This window comes from Cynocephalus volans, chromosome 4, assembly GCF_027409185.1.
Source record: "Cynocephalus volans isolate mCynVol1 chromosome 4, mCynVol1.pri, whole genome shotgun sequence".
Classification (NCBI taxonomy): Eukaryota; Metazoa; Chordata; class Mammalia; order Dermoptera; family Cynocephalidae; genus Cynocephalus; species Cynocephalus volans.
In genome coordinates, this window is record NC_084463.1 from 147,730,611 (window position 1) to 147,742,498 (window position 11,888).

Sequence of the window (11,888 nt, forward strand, 5' to 3'; positions counted from 1 at the left end):
AGTTTCACTCTGGACTGATGAAATTGTTCTAAAATTGTTGCAATGGTTGCATACTCAGTGAAACTACTAAAAGCATTCTGTAATGGAAATAAGTCTGTTATATGGTCATAATTATATCTCAATAACATAATTATATCTCAATAAAACTACAAAAACAAAATTAGCCATAGGAAAAAGTTGATTTTTCCTACTATTATTATTTGAAATTTGAGATTAAACTATATGTAGCAGAGACCATGTTTATTCGGTAGGTATTAAATTTCTTTATGGCCAAAAAAATTATGTGAAAATGAAGTGACTTTATAAAAAATATAAAAATAAGGCCTTGAAAAAAAATCTTTGTATTGTTATGTTTTAAGTCAATTATTTTGAAAATAAGTGCATAAATTCTGTAGAGTCGATATCAGCTGTGATGAAAAAAAATACACGAAGAGATGAGCTTTTAAAATGCCAACATTTTCTATGAAAATGAAATCTGAATTTTTATTTAGCTTTACCTAGTGATGGCTGTTTTCTATTGCTCTAAGTGGTAAACTAATATTTTGAGCTATAAGTTGCAGAAAAAGTTAGAACTTTTATATTTTGTTATTATTTCATCTATTATATCTCGTTTGTCTGTTGGGATTTAAGAATATCATATAAAATATTTTAATCCTTATCATCATGGCGCTTGCAAAGGTAAGACTAACAGTAAAGCCACTGCAAATCTCTGCTCAAATACGGTGCAGTAAGGAATGAGGAAAATGCCACATGTGCTTGAGAAGAGTTTGGCCCTCATCATTGTGGAGTGTGTGCCACCCACACATATTGGAAGTTAGAGAATAGTTCCTCCTGCTTCTTGACTTCTGAAACCTCCCTACCTCCTAGCACTCCTGCTCAGCTCTCTGGCGCTTTACTCTTTTCCCAGGAAATCCAGGGATTTGCCCAGTTGATACTCCCGCCAACCCCTCTCTTCTCAGCTGGTAGCTTTCCCCAATTAAGGAATCATATGAAGGTAAAATTTAAAATTTGGGAATATTTAGGTTATTGTGGATCATGAAATATTTTTTTTAAATGACAGAGCACTTATTGTTCCAAAGATAATAATACTTAACTGTCATACTTCAGCTCCTCAATTAGTATTTCCTTTCTGTCTTGTTTTCAAGAACTCCTGAAACTATATAGGTTGATTAGTAACGTTGATTTTTTTGAAGTTGATAGAGAAGTTCTGAGCTCTATATTGTTCTTCTTGATATGTCTAATCACTGTGGTGAGCAACTTTTGGATATTTACATGAATCACTATTAATTATATTGGGAAATACCCAATATATTGTATTAGAGGAAGGTGTTTTTCTCACCTTAGTCTACACGAATGGCGTAGCCTAAAGCACATGCTGCTGAATCTTCACAGTTGCATGTGGCGTTTCTTCCTTTCCCTGCTGTATCATTTAGGAAGGCTTTCTCATGCAGGGAATAGATCTTCCCAAATGCTAGCTCAAGGGAAGTGGCTTAATTAGGGAAAATATTGTTTTCTAATATTGGGGCCTAGTGGAGTTCACTTTCATTAGCCCAGGAGCTCAGCAATATCAGAGTCAGTATATTAACCATTTTTGTCGAATTAATGTCCCAAATGCTGAAGCTCACATAAAATAATTGAAGTGAAGAAGGAGGCAATGGAGAATGAATATTTTCCTTACAGACCTCCTTTTCTGAGAAAAAACATTTTTCTTTTATTTTATTCCTGGTAGACTTACACCTACAAAGCATTAGCATTGGCTATTTCAAAGATATTCTGCTTCTTCTCAATCTTACTTTCTAAGAGGCGTCTGAACTTCTTAGGATAGAAATCAAGGAAACCTGCCTGATTATTTCTTTTTCAGCATATTCCTAACTACTTAGTGCTTATTTCTGCTAATTCATTTTTAGTATGTTTCTGACTTCTTAATGCTAATTTCTGCTACACCCCCGTTCACAATTTATTACAAATCTGCTCAAATTACCTTCCTCCATTCACTTTGTGATGGCTTTCTATTTGAGCAAAGTCACTCATCCAAGATGGGCTGATAGGCTTATAGTTAAGTGAGTCTATTTATTGACTAATTATGTCTTTCTTGAATTCATTTTCTATGTTTGTCATGGTTCTAGGTATTCACTGATTTTATTCATCTTATTTTAAGATATTTAATTGATAAATAAAAGTGGTATATTTTCCAGGTGTACAATGTGATGATTTTATGTATGTGTGCATTGTGTACTAATTACCACAATCAAATAAAGTAACAAATCCATAACAACTGATAGTTACCTGTTGTGCAGGTGTGTGTGTGTGTGTGTGTGTGTGTGTGTGTGTGTGGTAAAAACGCTTGAAATTTCTCTCATCAAATTTTTTAAAAAATTTCTCTTCCAAATTTTATTTTATTTCATCAATATACAATGTGGTTGAATATTGTGGCCCATTACCGAAACCTCCCTTCCTCCTCCCTTTCCCCGCTCCCTCCCAACAATGTCCTTTCTGTTCACTTGTCGTATCAACTTCAAGGATTGTTATGCCTTCTTCCCTCCCCCACTCCCCGATTTTTTTTGTGTGTGTATTTATTTATTTATTTTTAGATACCACACATAAGTGAGAGCATGTGATATTTCTCTTTCTGTGCCTGACTCATTTCACTTAATATAATTCTCTCTAGGTCCATCCATGTCATTGCAAATGGCAGTATTTCATTCATTTTTATAGCTAAGTAGTATTCCATTGTGTAGATGTACCACATTTTCCGTATCCACTCATCCGATGAAGGACATTTTGGGCTGGTTCCAACTCTTGGCTATTGTAAAGAGTGCTGCGATGAACATTGGGGAACAGGTATGCCTTCGACCTGATGATTTCCATTCCTCTGGGTATATTCCCAGCAGTGGGATAGCTGGATCATATGGTAGATCTATCTGCAATTGTTTGAGGAACCTCCATACCATTTTCCATCGAGGCTGCACCATTTTGCAGTCCCACCAACAATGTATGAGGGTTCCTTTTTCTCTGCAACCTCACCAGCATTTATCGTTCACAGTCTTTTGTATATTAGCCATCCTAACTGGGGTGAGATGGTATCTCAGTGTGGTTTTGATTTGCATTTCCCGAATGCCAAGTGATGTTGAGCATTTTTTCAAATGTCTGCTGGCCATTCATATATCTTCCTTTGAAAAATGCCTATTTAGCTCTTTTGCCCTTTTTAAATTGGGTTGCTTGTTTTTTCTTGTAACGTTGTTTGAGTTCCTTGTATATTCTGGATATTAATCCTTTGTCAATTTTGTAAATATTTTCTCCCACCCTGTTGGTTGTCTTTTAACTCTGTCAAATTTAAAATAAACAATTCAGTATCATAAACTATAGTCTCCATGTTGTACACTAGATTCCTCAAAACTTATTCATCTTATAATTAAACCCTCTGTCTTTTCACATCTCTAATCTGAAACAGCATCAAGTGAGCTTTTACTCTCTGCCTCAGGGTGACATCAGTGAAACAGAGAAATAACATTAAGAGATAATACAGAGTAGTTGTTAAGATCATGAAATCTGGAACTAGATCACCTGGTTTTGAAACCTGGTTCTCATACCTACTACCTTGGTTAATTCTGACAATTTACCTATCCTTTCTAAGTCTCTATTTTATTATCTGTAAGTAGAACATTTAGTAGAAACTACCTCATAGAGCTGTTGTGATGACTAAATTATTTGAGACATGAAGAATGCCTTTCATATAGCACTCAGTAAATGTGATGTATGATTATTACCTGGTTGTTCCAAGGATGATCTTAAAGATTTATGTTACTACATTATCAAAATGGCAATATTTGTCCTCACTTGACAGTTCACTTTTAATTTAGTTCCAATGAAATTAATTTATTTAACTTTTGTTGGCCACTCGTGATGTTTTATTTGATGATGATAAACTAAGGAACTATTCCAGACTCTGATAGCATTAGTAAAATATTAAGTTTATTAAACAGAATAAAAGAATAAAAGTAACCATAAGTACATGAGAAAATGTGTGGAGTAGCAGGGAGCAACTATGTCCTAGGGATATCTGCCAAGGCCAAAAGAGAAAAATGGTACAGTGCAATCCATGTGATTATTTTCATTTGCTTCTCCCAAGTAGAATAAAATTGATGCAGTCAGACAATGAAAATCAAAACACAGTGCATCTTCAAAATCGTAGTGCATATTCAAATTGGCCAAACATGAGAAATGTCAGTCCAATGAAAAACAAGCAAAAAAATTAATTCATCATAGAATAGTCTTACACAGAGATACAAAATCAACTGGCACACAAGTTTTAAACATGGTAATTATTATCTTTTTTTTTTTTTTTTAGGAAAATAAGCAATCAACAACCTATGAAAGCAAACAGGAAGTTATTAAGTAAGAACAACTAGGGGAAAAGTACAAACCTGAGAGTGTCAATTAATAGTCAAAATTTTCACTGTCACTAATATATCCACTAGTGTCAACAACAGGAGCTTATTGAAACAAAACCAGGAACTAATCAGAAATCAGAATCTATGGATTCAGGAGTTACAAAGTGTGTTCAGTTAAGAGACTCATATGTGGAAATAAAGGCTTTGTGAGGAAAGAATGGGATCCCATTGTCTGAAATATATTATTTCAGCACATTCATAAGACTTCAGATTATTTCAGATTATGTAAATAACCAGTACCAAATGCAATTCCAAAAATGCCTGCAAAAGATGTTAAGGCTAAAACACAAGGAAAGAGTTCATGCACACACAAATCCATAAATACACACACATAGAAACACACACAAATGATCACTGCAAATTTAATTCCAATAGATGATAGAAACACAAGAACCCTTGCCAGTCCCATATGTAGTTACGGCTGTTCCCTACTCCCTCTTAGCATATTCATTTTCCTGCCTCATTTTTCTTCCTGGTGTATGTATATATAGCATATTCTGCTGTTCTATAAAATTTACTTACTATGCATACACTTCATCTATTCCTCTCAAGGAAGGCAAAGATTTTTACTGTTTTTTCATGAATCTATGTACAGCCATTAGCAGACCCTAGTATATACAAGACTATATATAAATATATGTTGAGTGAATTTGTGTTTGTTGTTCCTTCTAAAGATATTCTGAACAAAGATTGATGACCATAACCTATCTTATAAAAATGATGTTGGATAAAAACTTAAAGAAACATATTGCATAAATTATACCATGTTCTTTGTAGGGCATAATTTACCTCTTTGTTTCTTAAGCTATAGATCAAGGGATTCAACATAGGTATTATCAGGGTGTAAAATATGGAAGCTACTTTATCAGTGTCAGAGGAATGACTGGATTTGGGCTGCACATACATAAATATCAATGTCCCATAGAACACTATGACCACTGTCAGGTGGGATCCACAGGTGGAGAAAGCTTTGCGCCTGCCCTCAGTAAAGTTCATCCTGAGAACAGTTACGAGGATGAGCAGATAAGACACAAGAACTACCAGAAGAGATGAAATCAAATCAACAGCTGCTATTATCAGAATCATCAATTCAATTTCTTGAGTATTTGAGCAGAGCAAAGATAACAAGGGGACACTGTCACAGTAGAAATGCCTGATGACATTGTAGCCACAGAAGGATAAAGTGAAAATCTTCATGGTGATTAGAAGAGATACAAACATGCAGTAGAGATAAGGAATTGCCACCAACAGTTGACATACCCTTTGTGACATAACAATTGTGTAGAGGAGAGGGTTACGGATGGCCACATAACGATCATAGGACATCGCAGACAATATAAAAAGTTCACTGCCAATGAAGACAAGAAAGAAAGCTAGCTGTGTGGCACAAAAGTAATAAGAGATTGTGTTCTGATCTGCGACAAAATTTACTAACATTTTGGGTCCCACAGTTGTTGAATAACCAAGATCAGTAAGAGCCAGGTGTCTGAGAAAAAAGTACATGGGGGTTTGCAGCCTGGAGTCCACCTTGGTGAGGATTATAATGCCCAAGTTGCCAACTACTGAGATTACGTAGATGATGAGAAACAGCCCAAATAATGGAGCCTGCAGCTCAGGGCGATCATTGATGCCCGTCAGAATGAATTCGTTCACCACTGTTAGGTTGTGTTTTTCCATCCAGGTGTATCAGAAAACCTATTCTAGACAGAGACATGATCATAATCAATAGCTTTCCTGTATTATCACCAGGGAGATTCTTTAGTAAGTAAAGCCAGTATAAATAGTATATATCCAAACTTTCCAAATTATGATATTTGAAAATAAACCAGTATCTTACAAACACATTAAGTGTAAGTAGAATTAGAGATAGAGACAGAATTAGATCAGTGATTTTCAACTGGGGTTGATTTCACTCACCAAACATTTTCCAATATCTAAAGACATTTTCTTTTTGAAAACTGGGAGGTGCGCTGCTATTGGTGTCTTATGGTTAGAAGCCAATTAAGCTTCTAAACATCTTCCTGTATCCAACATTTTCCCCATAATGATATGTAGCCCAAAATACCAATACTGGGAAGGTTGAGATATCATGATGATAATAAATAGATATAAACATATAGATATCGATCTATAAGGCAAAAATGTGAAAAGTTAAAACAATGTTAAAATTCTGGGTGTTCAATATATGATGATTATTATAATATTCTTTAAATTTTTCTATAAATTTTAATCACATAGTCATGCTTATAAATTACATCTAATAACATGTCATAATACAGTTCTAGCTATATAAACATTTTCAAACCAAAAATTCCCAAAATACATAAAACCACCTAGTTCAAAATATAGTCCTCTGTAAACTGTTATCCCTAGGTTTGGAACAGCAGAAAGTTAGATATGCAGGATGGATACTGAACAGGTGTATGAAAAAGAACAGCATAATATGTCATAGTGGCAATATTTGTATTTATATAGAGAAATATCAGGAGATATATGTAGGCAGGTATATTCTATGCTGTATCTTAATTTATGGTATATTCAAAGGGTTACTTTGAACAAATAGTATAAGTTACCTAAAACTCTTTATTCTCACATTCAAAACCAACATGTCCTTGCAGAGCTGTTGGGAAAGGTGAATAAAGATTACATGTTTTAATGTGTGTATGCTTTTTAGAAATATTTCCCAAATATTAAGTACATAGTGCTTTATTGTTTGCTTTTTCATTTGTTTTTGTTATTTTAAATCCTGACATCACCTTACCTGAACGAGGTTTCTTTACATCTGCACAGGTAAATTCTTCTGGACTGTGAATTGACTTCTTTGTCTGGGCTATAATGATGCATAGGTGAGGACCAGCTAAAGCAGAACGCAACACACGCATCCCAGCCCAGTGCTTGCCCTACCACTCATACTCCATGGCTAAAATTGGGCAATCCGTGTGCTGTTGTTTTGGATTACTTATCTTTTACTTTTCATAGCTATTTTAATAATATTTTAACATAAATTATTTTACATACATTTGCTTAAATATTAGTCTACCTCCTAGGGCATTTCAATTAGAATTTAGATATTCTAACTTGTAGGTAAAAAGTTCAATGCACTTTATCATGAAAGATTTTAGGGGAATATGAGGAAAACTGAGCTAATAGAGAGACAGAAATCAATGGCATTAGTTTTATGTAATGAAAATTTTTGAAAATTCTCCTTTAGAGAAAAGAATACTACAGATTTAAGAAGAAAAGAAAAAGGCTGACAATTACTATGCCACACAATACCATAGAGACAGTAAAATACCCTAAAGATGAGATATATATGGGTTCCTCACTGTGATTTGAAGTCCTTCTGTGCATTTAGGCCACAGGAACTTCTTCAAACTATGATATTGCACATAATGTAAATAAACATGTGTCTTAAAAATATACCAGAGAAAAAGGTAGAGGGCACATTAAGGTAAGAAAATTATTATTGGTTTAAAAATTGTGCATTCCATTGCTTCTTAAAAAAGAAAGAGATAAAGAAAAATGATACTGTTTACAATGAGAATTGTAGTGACAGCAGTCTCTGAATGAGCTACAAACAAAAATAAAAACACAAAATTTAAAATACAATAAAAATACAAAATTAAATATAAAGGTGATCACATGCAATTTAAAATTAAATCAATTAAAATATTGCTTATAAGATTGTGCTCTCCTATTATTTTGTCCTGACTCCATGAACACAACTTTATTACATTAGGTATATGGAAATGTGTACCACTAGATAGTAATATTAGAAAAGTATCTTCAGTAAATACAGTTAGACACCATATAAATATTTTAATCTCTTGTCTTTTGAAATTATGAAAGGCAAAAACAACAGCATGACACTTAGTAAGAACTTATTTTCTTGTTAGGTAAGAAAAGATAAATGAGCTTCTTTTCACCAGCTTTGGATTTCTAAGGAAAGGACCAAATTGCTATATTATATTTTACCATCTTTGCTGAACTTTAATTGTATTTTTTTAAAAGCTATACTCTTTGAGAAAACTATGTCTGCATTTTGTCAGATCTCATTGGAAATTGATGTACATTCTGAGCAATGAGTCTTACCCTAAAACTGAGTACTTCAAAATCTCCTTCTCTTCAAATAATGCTTTTCACATCTGAATATGAGGTAGAAATCCCATTTTTCTTATGAAAAGATGGAAAAAATCATATCTACACACTTATTTATATAATCATTAATGCTAAATCATTTTAAGAGCATCACAAACAAGAGCCCAGAATCAATAAATAGGTACTTAAAAGGACATGAACATGATCAACTAAATACCTGCAGTTTGTTCATTCTGTCATTTTTAAAATATCTAAATCCTTTTAATTGTGTTTCATTTGCTCTCAGTTTTGGCCTTCATTAGAGATAAATTATTTATATAAAAAGTACTTTATAAACATGTCATGATGGCATTTTAAAGATGCTTACAAGCCTATCAAACCATGCAAAATATTCAAAAAATATATATGAAGAAAAAAATAGGAGTAGAAAGCACAGAGAACTGAATCAGAAATGGACACACTGTGATGTGGTTATGCCAACTAATTAATGTGGAACTTTGCAAAGGTCACTCAAACATTGTGGATATATGTAACATATGGCACTATGTAAAGCATTGTATCTTTTTACCTTTAATGAAGCCTCTGTCTTGACTCCTCATGTTTTTCACATGGCATGGTGAGACTAATTTATGGATTCTTTTCACTTTTTGAGACTCTCCCCAAGGAGCTGTCTAGCAATTTCTTTTTATTATCCCTAAAACCTTTGAGAGCATAATAAAATGCCTAAAGTCTGCCCATTGGTTGTCAGGAAAAGTTTGTATTCACTAGTGTGTTAGGGTTCTCCAGAGAAACAGACCCAATTGGTCATACACAGATAGATGAAAGGGAATGCATTATGAGGAATTGACTAATGCAATTATGTAGAGAGAGAAGTCCTGCCATTTGCAGTTTGCAAGCTGCAGGTCAGGAAAGCTAATGGTCTAGTTTCAGTCCAAATCTGAAGGCTTGAGAACCAGGGGAGCCAATGGTGTAGGGCCTAGTCTGAGTCCAAAGTCCCTAGAATCTGGGAAGCCAATGTCTGAGGGCAGGAGAAGACAGATGCCCCAGCTCAAGCAAGGAGCAAACACTCTTCCTCTTCCTTTTTATTCAATGAAGGGCTTCAATTAATTGGACTGCTGCCCACACCTATTGGTGGGACAATCTTCTTTACTCAGTCTTCAAGTTCAATCTCTCATCTCTTCCAAAAACAACCTCACGGTTGCACCCAGAAATAATTGTCACCAGCTATCTGTTCATCACATAGCCCAGTCAAGTCGATACATAACATTATCAATCAGTAGTTCATTTCTTGTCAACTTAACACCTATATGCATCTCCTTAAACTATACTAAATCTGCAGATAAAGACAATGACAGTCATAGTTTAGCCTTACATGATTCAACTATCCTGCACGCAAATGGAAACTCACTAATCCCTTCCCCAGAAGCAGAAGTATAGTCCTTGAATGATGTCTACTCTTGCTGATGCTCCCTGACTGAAATTCTGTGATACAAAATTAATGATATTTACATACTATTATAAAGTTAATACATCTTGTGTTATATGATAAGGGAAAAGAGAGGAAAAGGATATTTGCTTAGTACATATACACATATTCCTGACAGAACAAGGAAGGAATGTTCATGACCATTACAGACCTTATTTCTGTAACTGGTCACATGGTTTTAGCCGGTATTTATAGCAATTTTTTCTACAACCCATGCTATATTCTGTTTGCTTTTAGCAAGTGCTCAACTGGTCATGGTTCTTCCCCTAGGGGGGTGACCTATACCTTTATTCTTGAGGGGTCTGGACAATTAGTAGTTATGTCTGATTGGGTTATTGTAGTTTTCTATTGACATTAACCTGCCACCATGTCCAGTAAGTTTGTGAGCCTATTATGCGATAGCAGGCTCTCAGAGAAAGAGGCTGCCTTCCACAGAACAGGTTATGCTATCAACTTGATTGTTAAAGTGTTCTGATGAGGTTAAAACCAGGCCCCATAAGAGTGTCTTTAAAAACTTTTTCCTTGTTCCTACGCATACCCTTCATAAACTTAAGGGTTAAGAGCAAAAGTTGAGTCTCCCTTCTGTTCTCTTGCTTTCCTGATCAACCTTTTTGAACAAAGGCATTCCAAAGAGAGGCCAAGCTGATTATTAACTTATACTATTGCTTAGAAAAGGTTATGTTAGACATGCACATTTAAGAGTCTGAGTCGGGTACATTAAAGTTCCACTGATGCTTGGCTAAGATATTGTCTTTGAGTTTTCCAGATTCAAGATCATGTCAGGGACTAGAGGCTCACTAGGCTACTGACCACAGACCTCAGGACATCAGGGAACCCTGTTCTTCATGGAATACTGACCTCTGACTCGACCCCATGATTGCCCCCTTTCACTACATCCCTGCATGTACCTGCATTTCTTTCTTCACTTTAAAAAACCCAAAATTTCCTTTGGGGAAAAAGATAAGGGGTAGTGGAATAGGGAAGAAGTGGTAAAGGGCCATGGAAATTGATTACATTGTATCATGTTGAATATACTAATAATCCTGATTTGAACATTACATATTGTATATAGGTATTGATATTCAATACTGTACCCCACAGATATGTACAATCATCAATGTTCCAATAATATTAAAAACAAACAAAGAAACAAACAAATAAATAAATAAGCAAGCAAGCAAGCCTTAAATATTAGTTGGTCGAGGTTGAGTGCTGACATTGCTCCTCTGCTCACCTGCTCTCCTGGCCATAAAAAAATCCTTCTTCCTGGCAATATCTTTTGTCTATCTGATTGGATGTTAGCCTCCTGAGCAACTGAAGTCAATTAGATCTTTTTTGACTTGGCTTCAAGTTCATGTTTTAGTGAGCATTCACATAGCACGCAAATATCTTCACTTTTTTTTTTTTTTTTTGCCCATTTCCGGAGTTCTATCTATGTACCTCTTCCCCAGATGTATTTGTTAACATTTTTTTTATTATGTCCTCTCCAGCTCCTTCACTAGCTAGCCAGACCACTGGCTACAGACCATGAATCCTGTGTAATCATGTAATCACAAGTCTGGATGTTTCTCCTTTCAGGCAAATTGCACAACCAGTGGCATTGTCTCAATTTTTGCCCACTATGAAATTTTCTTTTCACTGTCCATCTGGAATGTCCCAGAAAGGGCCTACAGTGCTGCTGCTATCCACACTCAGGTGATAACTGCATGTCAGAGTACAGATGAGAGTCTTCTCTTCCCCTGTCCACTAGATGAAGGGATCTCCCATTGAGACCATAGGTGAAGGCTGGGGGAGAGAGAAGGTAGTATAGCAGGAGTGGGAACCGTGGGCATTTGGGCTACTTCTTCACGTAA

At 35.1% G+C, this 11,888-nt stretch overlaps 1 protein-coding gene across 1 annotated transcript; it reads right to left on the bottom strand.

Moving 5' to 3' along the window:
* Window positions 1-5,186: 5,186 nt before the first annotated feature.
* Window positions 5,187-6,128, bottom strand: LOC134375362 (olfactory receptor 8K3-like). The gene has a single exon (XM_063093737.1). It carries the CDS (start codon window positions 6,126-6,128, stop codon window positions 5,187-5,189), a length of 942 nt encoding a protein of 313 aa, XP_062949807.1.
* Between the last annotated feature and the right edge of the window lie 5,760 nt (window positions 6,129-11,888).

Excerpts from the sequence above, each read along its gene's own strand:
- LOC134375362 (XM_063093737.1), bottom strand. The coding sequence starts at position 6,128 with ATGGAAAAACACAACCTAACAGTGGTGAACGAATTCATTCTGACGGGC.